Genomic DNA, 21,637 nt, shown 5'->3' on the forward strand with positions numbered 1-21,637 from the left:
GGCCAGGAGGAAGGAAGAGTCATACGAGGTGATAGCATATGGGACCTCGTAGGACTCAGCAAGGACTCCAGATTTTGTTCACTTTGAGCTGAGCAAAGCTTTGGAGAGTTTTGAGTAGAGGGAGTAATATGGTCTACCTGGATGGTAAGAGGACCCTTTAGCTGCTGTCTTGAGAAGAAACTGGGTGCTGAAGGCTGTTTTAGGGAGAGGCAAATGGAGGCCATTCTAATGATCCAGGTGACAGATGGCAATAATTTGGACCAGGGAGGAAGCAGTTACAGGTGGGAAGAAATGGTTGGACTCTAGACGGAATTGAAGGCAGAGCCAACAAGACTGATATCAGATTGGAAGTAAAGTGTAAAAGAAAGAAGAGAGTGAGTCTGAGTTTGGGGTTTCCAAGCTCTGAAAGTCGAAGTGTCATTGATTGAGCTAAAAAAGGGTATGGGAGGAGCGGGTTTGGAGGCGTGGGGAGGAAGAGCTAGAGTTTATTTTCAGAAGTGTCAATTCTCATGGGCAGTGTTTTCATTTTAAAAGTGTGTTACTCCATGTAAGTGTGTCCTTTTCTGGCTACATTATGAGGCCGAAGGAACTTATCAAGTGCATATTTATTGGAAGGCTGGCTACTGAGGGTTAAGGAAGGTTGAGAGAAGTTCCCTGAGGGCTCTGACTTAGCTGGGGAGACAGGATCTGGACCCATCATGAAAAGTTAAGAGGATAGACAGGGTGCCAGCTCTCACCGGGCAGCACAAGGCTATGGGGTCAAGCTGAGCTCCATGTCATTTGTTACTGACAACCCTGCCAGCATGGAGACTGAGGGTTGTTCTTGACGGCAAACTCACTGCTGGCTGGACAATCCCCTTGGTAGAATGCACTGTGTCCTGAAATTGGTTTTTGAACTTGAACCCACTCACCTAGGTTCAAGTAGGAAGTGGGCAGAGGGGGCTGCCAGCTAGAAGAAATCTAGGATTTGACAGCTACTTTTAACTATTGGAGCTGTAATTGTTGAAAATGGAGGAGTCAGGGAAGGTATTCAGCTCCTGGAAAATATAGGTAGGCTCTGCCCCTTGACTAACCTTGATCTTAGACAAGTCACTTAATTTTTCCAAACCTCAACTTTCTAATCTGTGAAATGGAGATCATGAGTCTCACCCTACCTACTAGACACAGTAGTGAGACTCAAATGAGATTGTTTTGATTACAGAAGTAGCAGAATTCAACACAATTGACTAAATCCAAAGAGAATAGGCCTGTTGAGCCAATGTCAGTTCCGGTACTACTTGGCTTGCATATGACAGTCTTTCTTCTCACATGTGAACCTCCGCAATGTGTGGACATCTTTTATGTGGTCGGTTTCAGACAGGATATGTTTGGAAAGCCATAGAACCATGTCTCTTTAACAAGCTTGATCAGGAGGTTAATGCTCTGCCTTGCTAAGGATCACATGTGGTGTTTGCCTGCTCTAGCAACTATGAATATTTTAAAATTAATTTTACATGTTAAAACTTATAAATGAAACAGTCCTCTAAAAAGTTGAAATATTACAGTTAAAGTTCTCTCTAATAGGGACCACAATCCATAGTCCTGTCTCCTTTCTAGCATCCTCAGGGTAGCTATTATGATCAGCAGGCTACAACATTTTCTGGACACACATACATGTATGTACCCTGTGACGTATATATGGCATCATTGTATATGTTGTTATTTTTTGGTAGTGAGTTTGGTTTTAATATAAAAGGTATGCATTCATCTACCTGCAAGCTTTTTCCATGTAATAATATGTCTTGGAGACCTAGCCTAACTAGTGCACATGATTATACCTCATTCTTTTTCACCTGATGTGAGTATTCTATTGATTAGTTTTCTAAGGATTATTATTATATCTGTGTTTTCAAAGTATTCACCTTCCCAGAAGTTAAATACCTTCATGACTTTCCTGTTTTTCGGTAACTTGAGAAACGACAATGCTACCAAACCCTCCAGCTTCAGCCTGAAGGTAGCTGAGACATTTTGGCAGCCCCATTTCCTGTTTCAGATTTCATCCTCAGGACAGCAGCAAGCCTTCCTTTTTTTTTTTTTTTTTTTTAGAGTGATGCTAGATTGTTTCTACTGCCTGCATTGATGCCAGCACCGCCCACCACTGGCAGCAACATCTGACATTTACCAAGAGCCCTTGGGCACCAGATGTCAGGGGAGTGGGCAGTCCCCTGGGGCACCTGGTGACTCACAGCCCCATCAGCTGCTTGTTTACAAGACAGCCTATATTTCTCCATGGCAGGGAAAACTCTAGAGTTTGCTTTGAAAACAAGCAGTATAGCTGGAAGTCCTTCTTCTTTAAGAATTTACTGATGACTTCGGAGAGTTGGAGGAAAAGGCACATGCTAGCAGGGCAGGAAAAACGAGAAAATCAAAATACTTAAGTTCCAACACCATGTCATTAGTACACTCCACAGAAATGCTATGCTTGCAGCAATATAGCACAAGCTGGTGTCAGTCAATTATTCATTCAAGAAATATTTATAGAGCCTGGTGCTGAGGATACCATAGGTGAGATTCAGTAGGTGAACTAGAAGGTGGGTTCCATTCGCGAAGATGGGCACTGTGTACTTCTTTGCAATATTCCAACATCTGAAATAGTACAGACTCATCAGAGGGATGTAATAAATGAAAGATATGCTATATCACAACTTCCAGAACAGCGTAGCCACGTGATAGACACTTAATGAAAGTGCTGAATAAACATGTGTATGAAAACATAAAAAGAGCCAACGAACATGGAGTTTGCTTCATACCAATTCCTGAAGAGTCTATTACTTTTTCCCAAGTCCAGTAGAGAGTTAAAACGCATTGTCTTCCTTACAGACAAAAAAGACAAAGCAAACCAATACCCTGAGCCAAGTTCAGCATCATCACTCTCCCAAGGATCCCAAGATGGACTGCCCACATGCCTCCTATCTCTAGAAAAGTCCCACTAGGGAGTGGACAGGGTGTCACCAAGATAAAAGCCAACCAAGGGTTCCTGTCGGATCTCTTGTTTCTGTCTGTGCAGCATGCCTCATCCCTCCTTTTGGTAACAGCTCTTTATTTTCCTTTGAAGAACACCCCTCTCCAATTCCATGAGTTGGGCAGACAGTCAAACAGTGAAGGTACTCCCCCATCCCTCAACCCTGACATCCAACGAGGGATGGGCATGTGACCAAGATGGGCCAAATAGACACTCTTCCTGAAATTTGCATCTTAAGGGCAAGGACCCAAAGATGGACAATGGCTGGAGTTGAGACGTGAATTAATTTGGGGACAGCATCTGGAAGACGAGGTCCAACAGCATTTGCCATTTTTATACCTGGAGCTTTCCTGTTCCTGTATTTTCCAAAGTGTAGTTGTACTGGTTTTCCTGTGATTCTGTGGGTTACTCCATTACTTGTTGATTAAAACAGTTTTTTCTTTTCTTTTTTTTTCCCTTAAGTTAACAAAGGTCAGATTCTATCCCTTTCAGAACTAAATCCATACAGTCCTACTGTGGGATGTGAAGAGGCAAGAAAAGGGTAATTGTGACAGGAGAGAGAGAATTATGAGAGAAGTGTTCTCTTTCAAGCCAAGCACAACAGCCCAGTTTGAGTCAGGTGAGATTTATTTATTTATTTGTTTGTTTGTTTGTTTATCTATCTATTTCTCTGCTTGGCTTCTCTCCGAAGAGAAATAGATATTATCTGCCATCTGAGAATCCTTCAGTTACATCACTCTGTGGTTTCCCATAATGCAAAATACTTTCTAAATTTTCAAACTGTTTTTATTTGGTGTAGTTTACTGGTTAATTTCACTTCCTTTCTTCCTCCCAAGTGCATACTCTGAGACAACCTTAATAATCAGTCTTTGTTCCTTCTTCAGTTTCAAGGAACAAGCATCTTGGCTGTCCTCAAAATTTAGCAGAGTCTTTTCTAAAGAACTTCTTAGGAGTAACTAACCTTTTAAAAGGATGCCCTTTGAGTTAGCAAAGAGTTCTTTCTAAATAACTTCTTACTTAGGAGTAAGTCTAACCTTTTAAAGGGATACCCTTGGAGAGAATAAAAACACATAAAGTAAGTTAGAAGATGTATAAAGCATATGGAAAGGTGCTTCAAGAAAACTTGATTCTTATAATTCCAACATGAAGGCATCCAACCCTGCTGGGGGTCAGTCCTGTATAACACCTTTTTTGTCTAGATTTTTGTGACCTTTATCCTCTGGGTATTAATCAGCAACTAACTGTGAATGACAAAACTTCACTCAGACTAGTTTAAGCATAAAAGGAAATCTACTGGCTTAAGTACCTGGAAAATTCAAGAGGTGATGCTAGCTTTACACATAACTGGATCCAGGTGCTCAAAAGATAACATAAGCATTGATCTCTACTAGTGATGGAATGTTTGCATCTCCCCCAGATTCATATGTTTAAACCTAATCCCCCATGTGATGGAATCTGAAGGTGAGGCCTTTGAGGGGTGATAGGTCATGAGGATGAAGCCTTCATGAATATGATTAGTGCCCTTATAAAATAGACTCCAGAGAGCTCCCTCACCCCTCCAGTCGTGTGGGGACACAGTGAGAAGATAGCTGTGTATGAACCAGGAAGCGGGTCCCTCAACAGACAATGAATCTACCAATGCCTTCATCCTGGACTTCCCAACCTCTAAAACTGTGAGAAATAATTTCTGTTGTTTATAAGCCACCAAGTCTATAGGATTTCTGTTACAGTAGCCTGAACAGACAAGACACTCTTACTTCCTCTCTGGGCTTTGAGTTGGTGACACTCTCCGGCCTCTAGTCGCCCTGGATTTTACCATTCTTCTTGCTGATAATCTGAACAGAAAGAGAACAGCTCCTTCCCAGTTGATCAACAGGCCTGGGCCCGACTTTCATTGGCCTGAAATGGAACCAGCTGCTCTTTCAGAGGGAGGAATACACCTATGGAGTGTCATGGGCACCCCTGCAGTGCTCAAGTGAAGGAGATAGGAAAAGCAAGCCAGTTGGACTAAGAATGGGAGAGTTTCCTAATGAAAATCAAATGGAGCCACAAAAAAGGGAATGGATGCTCACGAGGCAAAACCAACACACGTCTACTACACTCAGTAACGGTAGCTGATGATGCACTGCTCCAAACACGGTTGTGTGTGTCCACGGAGATTCTGCCATCTGGAATGGTCAGAAAGGACTCCACAAAGAATATCCAGTCCATGGATCTGTTATGTCTGGTGCCCGAAACTCAGACTACAGGAGCTTTCTACCAGAGGGACTTCAGAATTCCACTGTAGCCCCTAAAAATTCAGGTAGGTAACTGATGGCTTCAGCAACATCTAATCCCAAAACCAAAGAGAAAGGGAGAGATGACTTCACTGGACATAAAGGGACTCTCACATGAGGCTCCTGGCACAGGCAGAGTTTCTCAAAAGGGTGACCTTAAACACCTGTGTTAGAATCCCTAGGGATGCTTACTGAAACTTCAGATTCCCAGGCCCTACTTGGAATTGTAAGCTCTGGGGTGGGGGCCCAGAATTTGCCATTTTATCAGGCTGCCAAGCAGGGCTGGGACGAGGGTGAGGCTAAGGAGGTGCTCGGGGTGCAGCTGTTAAGGTGGTGCTTGCTCTGGGGGCAGACCCTCCACCTGTGCAACCCTGAGAGCAACTGAGTCCTTAAATGTTGTGCCCTAGTCCTCTCACTTCCCTCACCCTAGTCCTGGTCCTGCTCTCAAGGCTTGGGAATTTCGAAGTACACTGTTACAGACTGAACAGTGTCCCTTCCAAAATTCCTCTGTTGAAGTCCTTAACCTCTAGTACCTCAGAATATGGCTGTTTGAAGAGAGGGCCTATAAAGAGGTAATTAAGGTTAAGTAAGGGCATTAATCCAACGTGACTGGTTTTATAAGAAGAGGAGATTAGGATGCAGACATGGACAGAAGAGCAGGTGAAGACCAAGGGAGAAGACGGCCATCGATGAGCCAAGGAGAGAGGCCTCAGAAAGAGATCAACCCTGCTGACACCTTGATCTCAGACTTCCAGCTCCCAGAACTGTGAGAAAATACATTTCTGTTGCTTAAGCCACCAGGAGTGTGGTATTTGTTATGGCGGCCCCAGTGAACTACACACAAACCACATCTGAGAACCATTGACAAGGTGGTAAGAGCAGGGGCTCTGGCTAGCATCACAGCGCCCCCCCTGTGGCTGCAGCCAGGATTAGGTGAGATAATACAGATAAAGCTTTTAGTCCAGTGTCATGGAAAATAGGAGGCACCCTGTAAATGCTAGCTCTGATCACTGTTGTCAGTAAAGCCCACATACTTTAGTCAGCATCTGCCCCACCACCTACACAGCAAACTATTCAATTTAACAAATACTTACTGTGATAACTTGATACACATGGCACTGTGCTCAACCTCTTGTGGGATCAAAGATGAAAAATAAGCAGTATTAATCCTCAGAGCACTACCCATAGCAAAAGCTGAAAATGTATGAAACTGTAAAGTACATCTGTATCCCAATTTACCCATCACTTTGATTCCTGCAACATCCCTTTCTTATCTCACCCCCGACTTTCCCACATTTAATGATCCTGCCATATCTATATTCCCGTAGCTAACTATCCTGCCATACCTAATTATATTCCCACAGCTAATAGCTAACTACCTACCGTACCTAACTAACCATACTCCTGTAGCTAACCACCCTGCTCCATCTAACAATGTTCCCACTGTAACTGTATTCCTACATCTCACTATATTCCTCTATTAACCCTACTGTCATAGCCAACTATCCTATAACACTTTTCAGATGCCCAGAATAGCCTCAGTTCTCACGTCCTCAGACATGATCAGACGTTCCCCACCTCTGAAGAATCACCCTCCCTACAATCCCAAGTATTCCACACTCTCCAAAGTCTCCCATATTATACCTAACATTAAACATAAACCTGGATGCATCAGTCACGCCACATTTGTTCCTAATCCAATTAAATTCACCTTAATAAACATTTATTAAGCACCTGCTATACCCAAGATGACTCAAAATTATAAAATAGAAGATATGAATCAAAAACTATAATAATGGAGAAAACATGACCACCATTCATATTTGCTATGAAAGGCTCCCAAAGTTTTGCCCCCACTTAAGCTCAGCTTCTATCAATCTGAGTGTTAATAGACAACCAAATTTATGCCAATGGGTTTTCAGTGTTCCATTCATTTATATTATTTCTTCCTCCGTAACACTCACAGGGTTACATAAACAGGCCAGAACCCTGCAACTTTTTCATGCACGTTCTGCACAAGTAGAAGGACAAAGTAAATCTCCCCATAAAATTACATAGAAACGCTCCTGTAATTCTCTGTGCTGCCACCTCGTGGGCATCCATTGTAAATGAACTGTATGAAGTTACAAAATAGAAGATCTCTTAGGAGATGGGGCTAAGGCTCTGAAATAGGTTAGAAAGCTTTCTTTCACTCCACAGAGGAAAAGTGGCTGCAGCTACAACGCCCGTGCAGGCTTCAATCTTAAAGGGCCACTGCAATATTCAAATCGGACATTTAAACTGGCTCTACGCTCAACTCTACACTTGTCGGGGCCCTGCGAAATTAAGCAGTAAATCCTCCCTTCTCTTGGTTAGGATGGCCTAAACAGCACTAATTATTGTCTTTCGTTTGATCTTATTAAGTATTGCTACTTGATTTATTAGTCTGAAAACCACGGAAAAGTGCATAGACCATTACATATATTTCTTATATATAAAAGAAGTAATTTAAATAGATGATTTAAACAGAAGCTTTTTTGGTTTGTTTTAAACTTTATTATTTATTGCTTGATTTATTGTGTTTTTTATCTACTTCAATAAATCTATCTTGGAAACAGCTTGATGGCGTAAGTTCAAAGGTCGGGGAGCAATTCCCAAGGGAAAGAACAGTCTTTGGTGAAATGTGTGGATAGGCCATTTTGGCTGTGTAACAATTCCCTCAGATAAGTGATAAGAGGAGGGAGAAAAAAAGAATTGCATTGTTCTGCGTGGTGATGGAGGCAGAGTGTGAGCGTGAGGAGCAGGGAATGGGGAGAAGCCAGAACAGAGAAGAGGAAGCAGCTGGGAGAGAGACTGATACCCAGAGAGCATTAGCAGTGAGTTGTATCTGAAGGAAGGTGGTCGTCAGCACCTCCATCACAGGACAGCACCACCTGCCAGTATGCAGATGGGGAAAGTCAAACTCTCAACAAACTGATGCTTAAAGTTCCACTTGACCAAAGTGGAGGGCCCTTTAAGCAAATGCTATCAGGGTCCCTTCCTATGACTGGGAAGTCTGCTATTTAAGTCTGTAAGCTCCAGCCTCCCTTCCCTTGCTGAATTCCCAAGGGTCTTCTCTCCAGCTAAGGGTCTTAGCTATTTTCAGTTTAGAAAGGCCTCTGTCACTTCGGGTAGGGATTTTACATGGAGCCACCCTCCTGATCACTCACATCTTTCCTGTACCCCATTAAGATGAGGTATCCTGTTTTTTGTCCATAGGCTACTTTTGAGACAGGAAGGAAGGGGGCAGGGCACAGCCATTCAAGGAATGACACAGCAATTAACACCAAAATGGTGGAAGATTCAACTCTCAGGAGGCCTTGAGGCTAAAGATGGCAGGAGATTTGACTTCCAGTAGAACTTGAGCTTCATTATACGCCTATTGTAATATGTTAACATGGTAACTGACACTCCCGCAGGCGCCATGACAGCTTCAAGGCTAACCATAAAAGGTCAAAGAGTGGGCAGTGGCCCAATTCCTAGGAATCCCAGCCCCTTCCCCAAAAAGTAGTTGGAATAATCCTAATAATCCTCCCACTTGTTAGCACATGAAGCTACTGAGCCCATAAAAACTAGCAACACTGCGTCTCGTGGCCTCTCGCTCCCTCATCTTCAGAGATGGTCCGCACTCTGTCTATGGAGTGCGTATCTACTTCTGCTTTAACCTGAGCACCCAACCCCCACAGCTCCCGGCCTTTCTCTTGCCTTCTGAAACAGCCTACACGCTATGGAGTATGTATCTCTCCGAATAAATCTACCTTTACTCAATTGTGGCTCGCCCTTGAATTCTTCCCTGCACAAAGCCAAGGACCCACACACGGCAGGGCACGTGCCAGGGACTCAACCGAGACCTGGGACACGGCCCTCCTCTCGCCCCACATTAATTTTTCCTGTAACACTGACTGATCACGAGGGCTCCTCAGTCCAAGGGAGACCCATCCTTGGCCAGTTTATATTAAACATGGATGGTTTCCTGTGTCTAGAAAATGTGTTATAAAGATGAAGACCTGGTATAACAATTTAACCCCAAATTGGAGTAAATTCCCTTTATGATTCCCGGCACCACTGATGCCCTTGAAAAGGTGACAGAACCCTCAAAAGGTACATCTTGGCCAGATGCGAGAATAATTTCTGTAGGAAAGTAAGACTGAACAAGTAAAGGCAGAATCCTTAATTGCTCCCCATCACCCCCATCCCCAGAAGAGAGTTCACTTTAAAGACTTTGAGAGGAAAAAATTTTAAACTTGGACAGAAGACCTCTAGAACCATTAGCAAGTCTCTAGTAGCAAAAGAGCAAAGCTTCTCAGCTTAGAGGAGGTGCAGGCCTTCACTCCTCCACTGGAACACCTCCTGTGACCATGCAAGAAATCTGGCACCCAGCATTAGGTGTCCAGGGAAGCAGACTCTGACATGGGAGTGAGCTTGCAGGAAGTCTAGTGGGGAGGACCCACAGAATTAACTCCTATGGAAGGGAAGGGAAGAAATGGGAGTCAGTCCTATGGGGATTCGTGGCTAAGCTGTTCTGGGTCAGTGTGAGAGGGCTAACCCTTTCTATCCCCCATGAAAGTCAGCCCTGGGATGAGGGCCACTTGGGAAGGCAACATAAACTTGCACAAGGGAGCTCTCTTCAGCTGAGGTTGTCCTGGCAGGGGGCTGACAGCTGAGGGCCGTCTGCCCACAGCACTTCCAGTGGCTGACCCAGTAACTCCTCTCTTCCTGAGGGAGAATCTGCGTGGCACGTCATAGCATCCATGGCCTGACAACCCCTAGACCTAAAGCCATCCCTGTGGGATGTTCCACAGGCTCAGAATGTCCTTCCTCTGGAAATGCCAAGAATTCTTTTTATCAGATTACTTCAAACTAAGATAGGCAGATCTTTATTTTTCTTCCTTCATTTTATTGTGGTAAAATACATGAAGTCTTCAGGGCATTATCACAAAAGCCTTCTGCTCTTAGGAAGGAACATGCTGGAAATAAGGTTCAGAGAATTTTGCTCACTGGCGGAGGCAATCCCACCTCCATTAAATTGATCAAAAATACATGCTACAATTTGGATGAACCTCAAAAACACTACGGGAAGTGAAAAAAGCCAGACACACAAGGTCACCTATTATACGATTCAATTTACAAGACATACTCAGAATAGGTAAATCCATACAGACAGTACCCTGTCTGGTCATTCCAGGGCTTCAGGGAGGGGATATGGGGAGCAACTGCTTAATAAACATGGAGTTTCCCTTTGGGAATATTTTGGAACTGGACAGAGGTGGTGGTTACACAGCACTGTGAACATACTAAATGCCACTGAATCTTTCATTTAAACATGGTTGATTTTATGTCAATTTCACCTCCACTTTTTAAAATGAATTTGAAAAAAAAACAAAACCAAACCTCTGGGAGCAGCCTGTTATATTAAAATTAACCCTCTACTGTAGGAGGCTTCACTTTTGAGTAACTAGATATGATTGAAATGTTGTTTCTCTGTCCTCAGAGTAAATTTAGATTACACAAAACAAGTCAGGTAAAACTATTTGTATTTAAAATCCAGTATCCTAGAGGTGGGGGTACATAGCTCAGTGGCAGAGTGCATGCTTAGCATGCCCAAAGTCCTGGGTTCAATCCCCAGTACCTCCACTAAATAAATAAATAAACCGAATTATCTTCCCCCCTCAAAAAAATGAATTAAAATCAAGCATCATAGTTAAGTAGACACTGAATAGATCCAAAACTATATTCTGTTTAACAAGTTTAATAATAGAAAGTTTAATAAGCTTTGGTATACAGCTTCTACTTCAGAAGGTTAAAATTACAGGGTAAGGAATTCTGACTTACATCTACTCTAAATCCCTGATAGAAACGACTTTTTTTTAAAAAAAAGTCCTTGCTACTTAAGTCCCTGATAATTATTAGCATTTGAAAAAAGGTGATTCTGTTGTCGTACTTAGAACTACAAATTCTAAATACATTTGAGATTCAGTCAGGATAGATGAAGACAGAAGCTTAATGGTCCAAAATATGCAAGAGAAATAAGGAATATTGTTTTTACTTTGTTGATTTGTTTGAGTTTTTCCACATTTGCCAATTGGATATCATTTCCCCACTCAAACATATGCACTCAGGTGCATTGATGCTATTAGAGTATTTGGGCTACAGTCCATTTCTTGCAACTGGCTGGTGCTAGAGCTAATTGGTAATGCTGCCTAAGCCAGTGTGGGAGGCTGGCCTGGAGCACATGGGTTCCGTCCAGTGCCTGCAGGTCAGAATTCAGTTTAAGAGGCAATAGCAATAGCTTTGTACCATTAAACACATATTATATTTGGAACCTCATCTTCTCCTTCTTCTGCCACACCAAAGTACTCCCATAAACCACTGGAGGTCCAGTGCAAACTCTCTCCGATTTCCCCCAAACAACATTTATTCATAATCAACCAACTCTCCCCCATGTTACCCTCTATCCAAGTAATTACAGAGATAATTAAAATTTTTTTTTATTTGGGGGATTTCTAAACTTATCCAGAGGTGCAGAGAATAGAAGAATTAGCCATATAATGTATAAGGTACCTGTTACTCTGCTTACACAATTATTACCATGCTTCCAATGTCATTTCACCTGCTCCCCACCCCCTACTGTTTTTTTTTTCTAAGTTGGAGTATTTTAAAGCAAATCTCAAATATCAACATTTCTTTCCTACTGAGTAAGGGAATTTTTTTCCAAAATGTAAAACTGCCATGCCATTATCACATCTAACAAAATGACCATTTGACATTATTTACTAATACCCAATCCACATTCAAATTCTTCAACTGTCTCAAAGCTGTCCCAAAAGCAAGTTAAGTGTTAGGAGCTGGGATTCAAGCCCAAGCAGTTGGCACTCCATTCAGACTCTAAAAATTAGTAACTCGTGGAAGGAGAAAGTCTCTAAGACTAAGAGCTCTGCAGGAACGGACAGAAAAAGGCAAAATAAGCAAGGGGACAGGACGCAAGGAAGCAGCAAGTAGAAAGGCTGTTAGTAACCTCAGCAAAGTGGCCTCAACCAGAAGAGTTTTCAAGGTGTTTCCTACTAGAGAACCTACAAACTCAAGGAGAGCAAGTTTGGTGGCTGCAGATGGAACTAGAGGGGAGGGCAGAGGAGACGCATAGGAACGCGGTGCTGATGCTGACAGCATCAGGACGGGGAGGGTCCCCACAATCTGACTCCCACTAGGGCAGAGTGCCTGTGTGCCTCGCACTCCACGTGGGCACAGCTGGGGGAAAGCGGACACTAACCAGGAGAGGGCCTTGGTCAGCACACAAATCATACAAATCATAAATAGCACTGTCCACAAGACAAGATTCAAAATCTCCCTGTAGATAACTAGAGATTGAAATTTTCCTGTAGATAACTGTCTCAAAACAAGAGCTGGATAAATCACCAGCTTTTGATCTAACAGACCTTTTGGAATATGGCTTCAAATCTTTCTGCTAGTTGGTCATATTTCGACGGACAACTACTTGGGTGAAGTGAAATCCTTGTAAACAGGAGAGCAGATGGAATGCTAAGAGAGGAAATTACAGCTCAAGTTGAAGCTTCAGTCAGGTCTTGGAATCCCAGGAAGGCACTGCTCAGACAGGTAGGTGATCCATGATTAACCACAAGGTGACACCTCTTTGAGCCAAGTGCCTGGTGAGGTTAAAGACGAGTGGGGCCAGTGGTAACTTGTACAGTTACAGAATATAGTCACTTGGCAGCCATGGAAACGCACGCTTAGATCTCCTGCTGTGGGGAACTGAGCTGACTGACTGACAGCCCCAGCTGCCACACAGCTGGATTCACCAGTGCATTAGCCCTTGGGCTGCTCCCACCCAGACTGAGCTCAGCCAGCCTGTTCACTCACGCCCATGCCTGGGAGACTAATAGGTGACTCTGGCTCAAAGACTTGGGAAGCTGATGGGTCTGGGCAACCCTTCCTTGGACTGTTTGTCTCAGATTTTCCCCACCCAAACCTCGTTCCCTCCCTCTCTCCTTCACAGTTGTCAGAGCTTCGTGACCGCCGCACTCAGGGTGGCCCTGTAAGACAGTGCAGAGGGAAAATCTGCAGGCAGTACAAGTGGTCTCCACAGTGGAAAGAGACGTAGCCCGGGGTGAGAGTATAGAGATTTCCAAACAGTGGTCCAAGGCCTGGTCCTTTGGCCAAGAACCTGGAAGGAAAAGGACTGAAAGACTGGAGACCAGGGGGCCTGGGCTAGAGACACATGCGTGAACACAGGGGAGTGGGCACAAAGTGTTTCTTTTTGTCTCACACATTAACGTCCCCTAGAAAGCATCCATCATGGCAGAAGCACAGCAAAACCAAGGAGACATGATGACGCAGCCGGTCGGTGTTGCTGGGACTTCATCACCGGCCACTCCAGAATTGGCATAGTGGGCTCGTGAGTGGAGGAAAGCGACAAACGGGCCAACAGCATGGAACCCCACTTAACCAAGGCCGCTGCAGTTAGTGCCGCTTCTCAACGTCCAGTCTGTCCACACAGAGACCAAGGCTGAGCCCTGACCAAGGAGAACAACAGCTGCTTGACTGCGGGTCGACAGGTGGGCGGGTTATACATTTATTGCTTCTTTGCTCAGTGACAATGGATCCAGATCTTTAAATAGATTTTCCTTTGCCAGCAAGTGCTGCAGCTTTGTCAGTAGAGGGTGATGGAGAGACGCTGCAGGAGGAAAGGGGTTTTGCTTCCTAAGTCCTGCACCACCGGCCACCCCCCAGCAAACAGGCGGCCGGGCGTGCACCAGGATAGAGGCCAGTGGCAGCTCCCTGGGCACTTCCTGCAGGTCGGTTTGTAGTGGAGGCCCCTGCTGAGACACCTCCTGTGCAGTTTCCCCCAACACCCTACAGGCTGGATTTCAGGCAAGTTCCAGAGGGCAGATTGCTATCACGTTCCACCATCAGAGTACCACGGACACTTAGTGACTTCTCCAGCATCCAAGGAGCCACAGTCACACCTCCCAACAAGGTCTGGGGGTCAGCCCTTGGGTGGAGGGGGGCGGGGAGAGGGCTCTTTCCTTCACATCAGCCCCAGTAACAGCTGCTCCTTATGTCTGCTATTCCTTTATTCTTGAAAGCTCTCTTTACTTCCTACTAGCCAATCCTGTTATAGTTAATAATCCTTTAAACTTTCCCTGTTCCAGTAACCGTGTGGTATCTGTGCCACTCCTCATAGTGACAGATCCCCATTCCAGGTAAAAGTCTGCCTCTCTTGTTTGCAGGGACTCAGACACCACTGCTACCTGGGGGCTCATACAAAGCCAGACCCATCCACGTGGAATTCCCTGCACCAGCATCCAACCATCAAAGTGAATCCCTGGTCATGGAACCATTGATTGTATCACAACCCACACTTCCAGAAGCAGCCAGCCCTCCAGAGGACTACAACAACCAAGGCACAGCTGAAGTGCCATTGACCTTCTAAAAGGATAGAGCACCATTTCTCAGGATGCATGTCCCTATTGCCTTTGGGATGTTGGGATCCAATGAGTGGAAGAGGGAGTGGCCCTACTTACCATCACTCCCTAAGATCCACTGTGGGAATTTATACCTGCAGTTCTGGGCTCTGCAGCATTGGAGAGCTGCCCCAAAGGGGCAACTCTTGCCAAGGGACACACCAAGGTCTCACTGAACTACAAACCTGTCTGACTCCAGGGCACTTTGGACCCTCTGTGGCCAGGCACCAGCCGGTGAGAAGAGGAGTCGCCACCACCAACGGATGGAATCAGAGCTACTTTTAAACAGTGAAGACAGGGAGGAACACATGTGGAGCCCAGATGATCCACAGAGCGCCTCCTGGTACCCTTGTGCCCCACTGTTGACTGTGAACACACACCTCTGGCAATCCCAGCTACAATCCGAGGTGCTTCCTGCCCAAGCCTCTTTCTCTCTCTGTTACAGGCATCGGACTGCATCACAGTCTGAAGGCTATGGATGCCTTCTCGGGCTCCTTGCCCTTTATCCTCTATAAGCACACTCTCCAGAAGTCTCATGCACGTCCTATTCCATCTTGGCATCTCCTTCTCCGAGGACCTGAACTAACACAAAGCTACAAACAAGAAGAGCAGTGCGTGTGGGAGGTAACATACACAAGGGTCATCTTGTCAAGAAACTCTTTAACATGAGTAATTACAGTACTGCTTTTGTTTTTCTCTAGATGTCTTTCTTTTCCTGTTTGATGCCTTTAGCACCATGACCTTATCCTCTGTAGCACTTAGAATATTTGAGAATTTAAAATTTCTGTGTATATTTTTTTTCACCCCTAAATTCTCAACTCCTATCATAATGCTGAGCACATAGTAGGGGCTCTAGATTATGAGCTGAGTGACTGATGAAGCCTATTCAGGAACATTCAGTCTAAAGTGAAATTTACCAAGTTTAGGAGCAGAAGAATATCATTGACAAGATGCTATTGCAATACACACGGAGGATAGACATTATTCTAGAGCACAGGTAACGATCAGCTGTACCAGGATGGTCTAGCAAGATCTAATAAGGAGCTGGAGCTAAATTTAGTGCTCTGTAGGGCAGGCTCCATGTGTCGAACAGAAATAAGCAAATATCACCCCATGGAGACATAAAAGGTTGTCCGCAGTCATCACCACGAGGTAACTGAAAGGCAACCCTTGCTTCTTCCATCTTCCCCACCACCCTGTGCTGGGGCCACGCTGCCCTCTAACATGGCTTGTAATTCTTAGGAGCATGATAGTATCCCCTCTAGAAGGCCACTGTTAAAATGTTGTCTGGGAGGAGAAGATTTCTGACCTTTCCACATTAACAGCACGGGCACAACGTTTAAGTGAGCACGGGCTCACTCTCAGGGCTGACTCTGTACTTGTACAAACCTGAGAGCAAGCACCTTCTGACACGCTGTACCCCAGACATCTCATTAGCCTCATCCTCATCCCCCACTTGCTCAGGAAGCTGATAAAATAGCAGATTCTGGGGGCCCCACCCCAGAGCTTAGGAAATCGTATATTTTGAACTGAGTGTCACTGACAAAGAAATACCTACTTCACTTCAAGAGGGAATAAGGCAATTTAAAGAGGTTTAATTAAGAGAAAAACTGAACCTATGTAACTTGTAAATGGCATTTCAGAAATCAGGATGACTGCCAGAAAGGATCAGCTGAAGGCAGAATACTGAACCCTAATACATTTGCATAACATTAATTTTAAAAAATTTTTTGCATACAAAAGGAGATACATGGAGAAAAGGGAATACTCTGGACAGGAAATCAAAACAAATATCAAGATTGCAAATACTACTACTTATGACTTTTTCTTTTTAATTAAGAGGGTTCATACAAATTTGACTCCAGGAACAAACAAATCACACATCAATAATTACATGAAGCTTTATTGATCCAAAAGTATTTGCCACCAAAAATGAGTTATTCCATATTTCTGTTGTAAAAATTATAATGATGCCACAATTTAGATTTACTGCCTACTTTTACAATTAAATATTAAAACCTTCTGGGAGATCGTGATACCTCTATCATTAATTTGAAATTATTTCACTTTTCAAAGACCTCTTTTAGAAGTGAAAAGTATAGTCATAAAGTATGTTAATTTTCATTCTAAAAAAATTGTTTAATCACAGGCTAAAGGGCATTGGTTGGGACTTAAAAATGCATTTATTTCAGGAATAATTTTTGCATAGACGTAATTGATAACATTAAAAAAAGCAGAAAGTGATTTTTCCATAAAATTGTAAGCTTCTGTAAAGTACAGAATTGCATTCTTGAGATGTTAAGGCACTTGGGGACAAAGGACACTTCCATGTTTCCTCAGCTTACAGTTTGGCTTTATGCTTGAAAGATTCCTTCAGCCTTTTGACAACAGAAAGGTCCCCTGTTCCCTCAGGCCAGTTGTCATGATCTGTTAAGTAAGTGGAGAGCCTCAGGTCAGATGCAAAGCAATTAACCTCATTAGTCCTCTAAGTTTCCACCAACCCTTTTATTTCTCCTCATTCGCCCCTTTTTTCAGCAAGAAAAAAAGAAATTACTGGGACCAATGGCAAAGATTTTGAGAAAATCTTCCATTTGAATCCCACCTCTGCCACTTACTAGCTTTGCAGAATTTACCTCTATGGGTTTGAAGCAGTTACTTTTCCTGAGCCTCAGTTTTCCCACCTATTAAAGGGGATAGCAACATCTACCTGTTAAAATTGTGAGTTAATGTGACCCCTATGGCCACCGCCTGACATAATGTACACATTCAATCAATATTACTTTCCAATAACAGTACTAAAAAATATGCTGACTTTGTACCAGACACTTAAAGTTGCCTCCCCAGCCTCCCGTTGCCTCTCTCCGACAGCCTCAGTTTCCACTTAGAAATCCATGAGGTTCTGGGGAAGTGACCCTACTCAGATAGCTGACTGATCTAAGTCATAAGTGTAGTCCATTCCCCTGGCTGGAGTTACCGGTTAAGGATGGACATTTGCATAAGCCAGTCCCAAGCAAAGGGGATCTCAGAATTTGGTTAGAAATGCTGAAACAAAGCCGTTCCCTACCCTCTGTCTCTGTCCAGCTGGATGTGAACAAAGAAGCACATAGCTTCACGAGTGGCCAGCAGCCATCCTGCAACCAGGAGGGTCCATCTTAAGATTACGATACAGCCAACATTGTAGCAGCAAAAACCAAGAGCAAAGAAAAAAAAATGCCCTTACTGAGATCACTGAGCTGCCGAGTCAGGTCTCACCTGCTTTTCAGTTATTCAAGAGAAAAAATTCCTTCATGGCTTTAAGTCAGTGTGTGTTGTTGCTAAAAGCATCCTAACCGGGGGAGTAGGTATAGCTCAGTGATAGAGCATGCGCTTAGCATGCACAAGGTCCTGGGTTCAATCCTCAGTACCTCCATTAAAAAAACAAAAACAAAAACAAAACAGTGTTAAAATTCAAAAGAAAATCATTTCACTGGAGGCCGGGAGAAGCAGCATGTAGAGTCTTTTTCCCCTTTATGAAGGAAAACCGATGCACCTCACTTAAACAAATACTGACTGTACCGGTGAAGGAAGTGGAAAGATTCTCCTCCACCCTTGCTACTTGAAATACTATCAGAAAACAATATTGCACAACCATGTAGGCATTTCTGTGTTTCCAAATGAGATCCTTAAAACCACAGTAGCTTATGCACATCACCACACTGATACTACCAGTAAAGAAATTTATAGGAGGGGAAAATAATTAGGAATATTAGAGTTTGGAACTAATCAGTGATTAGTGCAAAGGTCTGAAGCCTTGATGAGACTGTTAGCACATGAAAGAGTAGGTCCTGATATGAAATTCAAGCACACACATGTTACATCAGCCACATTTTAAATCACTAGCAGCCACTTAATCAACTATCCTTAGCAACCGTTCAAATACATTTGAATTTTATGTCTTTTTCTACATTTTGGGAGTGATTAGCTTCTTGCCTTTTAACTTCCATGGATTTGTTCCGTCATTTGTGAAATTAGGATGCTGGATTGGTTTTTTAGACATACACATTTGTATATTATACCTACATTTGGTTGGGCCTCATAAAAGTACTATTTTGTACATCAAAAATGAGTGAATACAGCAAATTCATATGGCTTCACTTACTATATAACCCAAAGATAGTGTAAAATACCACCATACCCTCTTCCCCACCTAACAGGTCTGGTTCTTCTGCTCACATATACAAGCCACTTATTGGAGGAACAAAAAGAAATTAAATCTTAAAAGTATGTCCCCCTCTTACCTCTTTTCTAGCTCTTCCTTGTACATATATACCCATATGGAGGATATTTTTCAAGGTAAAATTCCACCAACCTATGCACACCAACCTTTTTTAATATGTAAAGCTTTGTGCTATAATAAAGATATTTAGATATTTTTCTGTGACTAGGAATATTGCCTTTAAAAATCATATGACTATAAATATTTTGTACATTTTTTAAAATATATTTGTTCTTCTGTTCATTTGTTTTTAATTTTGTGTGTGGGGGGGTAATTAAGTTTATTTATTTATTTATTTTTAGAGGAGGTACTAAGGATTGAACCCAGGACCCCATGCACACCAAGCATGCGCTCTACCAGTTGAGATATATCCTCCCCGCCTTGTACATTTTTGATGTTCTACAGGAAAAATCCCTTATCTCTTAAGCACCTAAAGAAATGCTGAAAACCTGAATATGAAGAGGCATAAAGTGAGTGACTCCTCGTTTCTTGACTGCTCACCTGGTATCTCCGATGAGTGCGTGTACAGAGATTGGCCGCCATCCACGTCCACCAACTGTCCAGTGATGAAAGAAGCTGCCGGAGAGAGCAGGAAGCACACCAAGGGGGAGATCTTGAACCAGAAGCACACACCAAAAATCAGATACTCCTTGTTTGGGGCTGCTTCCCATCATCCTGTAAACACGGCTGCACATTCAGGACTGTAACAGGATTTCTCCAGCCTCAAATGCCAGTCTGTGTGCACTGCACTCTGACGGTTCACAGACAGCTGCCTTTTTCTATCTGAGCACCGTTAAGATCAGGTACGTGACTAGGGTGAAGACGGCACAAGAGGCAGAGCTTTAGATGGTGTCAAACCAACCACACGATGGGAGGAGGCCAAAAGCCAGTCTTTGCTCTCTCCCATCTCAGACAGTTCAGTTCCTTCCACACTTTTCATGGTTCTCAACATCACCATGCCTTTTCGTTTTCTCCCTGAAACAGTCATTTTGTCTTCATAATAATAAACTGGCATTCTAGTTTATTCAGCCCACGGTCTTTTCAGACCAAAAGCCCAGCAGCTCAGAGCACAGGAGTTTTCTACCAGAAAACTCAGAATCCCACTGCAGCCCCTAAAAATTCAGGTAGGTAACTGATGACTTCAGCAACATCTACTCCCAAAACCAAAGAGAAAGGGAGAGATGACTTCACTGGATGTAAAGGGACTCTCATATGAGACTGCTGACACTGGCAGAGTTTCTCAAAAGGGTGACCTGAGACACCTGTGTTAGAATCCCTAGGGATGCTTACTGAATAAACTCCAGATTGCCAGACCCCACTTAAGATTGTCTGAATTGTAAGCTCTGGGGGTGGGGGCCCCAGGATCTGCCACTTTGTTAGGCTGCCAAGCAGGGCTGGGCTGAGGGTGAGGCTAAGGAGATGCTCGGGGTGCAACTATTAAGGTGGTGCTTGCTCTAGGGGCAGACCCTCCACCTGTGCAACCCTGAGAGCGAGCGGGTCCCTAAATGTTGTGTTCATGCCCTGCTTGCCTGACCCCAGTCCTGGTCCTGAACAGAGCACCATAGTGTGGTTTTTTACACGGCTACGCCTCTTCGAGACTCTGAGACCCTGGAGGGCGGGCACAGCCTTCTCTCCATCCTTGTGTCCCCAGCTAGTACAGGACTGCACTGTCTAAAATGGAAGCCACTAGCAATGCGGCACTACCAAAATATTTCCATATGGCTAGTCCAAATTGAGATGCACCATTAGTGTTGCTGAAACACTGCCTCTGTACTCTGCTTACCAAATTAAGACTCAAGGACAGAGTTCTGGATGAAGTAGAAAAGGCAGCTTTATTTCTTTGCCAGGCAAAGGCGGTCACAATGGGCTAATGCCTCTAAAAGCTGTGAGCCTGCCGGGGAGAGAAGGCAGGGCGTTTTATAAAGTTCAAGAGTTCAAAGGGCAGAGCTAGTTTCCATAGAGATCACAAGCTGTGCCTGTTTTTGCAGACGAAGCTTCCCTCTGCTGGGTGTGAAGTTCACCTCAGGCTCTGGGACTCTTACTATTCTTGTACCTAGAACAGAGGATGCATTGGAAGAGGGTCCGTGGAAAAGAGCTCTAGAGAAAAACCTGTGCAATCTAAACTAGGTTGATAAATGCTTTTAGCCTTTTAAGTAGGCTGAGGCCTGCACCTCAAACAACAGAATATTGAGGAAACCAAAAGAGGCCAAAAACAGCTGCAGACATGCGTGGTTGAGGTGAGTCATGGACAAGATGCATTTAACACCCAGTTGCTGTTTCTGAGCTGTTGGGGTCAAGAGGAGGGCACCGGGGGCAAAAGCAGGGCACTGAGCACCACGAAGGGGCTGGGCAAACCACCCAAGCCCACTTCTCTCCAGCCTAACCCTGGTCAGCAAAAGCATGAGAAAACCCCTTTAAACCATTATACAGTTAAGCAGTTACAGACACTATATGGTCACCAATGACAATAGGGTCCTGCTCAGGTACATTAGTGTAAAAACACACACCAGACTTTGAAGACTTGATATGGAAAGAAGAATATACAGTATCTCATTAATAAGTTTTATAATGATTACATGTTAAAATGATAATGTTTTAAATAGACTGT

At 43.8% G+C, this 21,637-nt stretch overlaps 1 protein-coding gene across 3 annotated transcripts in view; it reads right to left on the reverse strand.

Annotated features, from left to right (window-relative positions):
• Positions 1 to 16,661: 16,661 nt before the first annotated feature.
• PECR (peroxisomal trans-2-enoyl-CoA reductase) overlaps positions 16,662 to 21,637 on the reverse strand; it is a 29,535-nt gene continuing 24,559 nt past the window's right edge. Inside the window, exons 7-9 of one of the 3 annotated variants that reach the window (XM_074364269.1) lie at positions 19,531 to 19,642; positions 17,839 to 17,925; positions 16,662 to 17,201 (exon numbers count right to left, since the gene is read on the reverse strand). In XM_074364269.1, the coding sequence (XP_074220370.1) occupies positions 17,116 to 17,201; positions 17,839 to 17,925; positions 19,531 to 19,642 (285 nt within the window). In that variant the 3' untranslated portion in view covers positions 16,662 to 17,115. The remainder of the gene's footprint in view (positions 17,202 to 17,838; positions 17,926 to 19,530; positions 19,643 to 21,637) is intronic. The other 2 variants (XM_074364270.1, XM_010948722.3) reach the window with 2 other exon arrangements.

Source organism: Camelus bactrianus, chromosome 5 (genome assembly GCF_048773025.1).
Source record: "Camelus bactrianus isolate YW-2024 breed Bactrian camel chromosome 5, ASM4877302v1, whole genome shotgun sequence".
NCBI lineage: Eukaryota > Metazoa > Chordata > Mammalia > Artiodactyla > Camelidae > Camelus > Camelus bactrianus.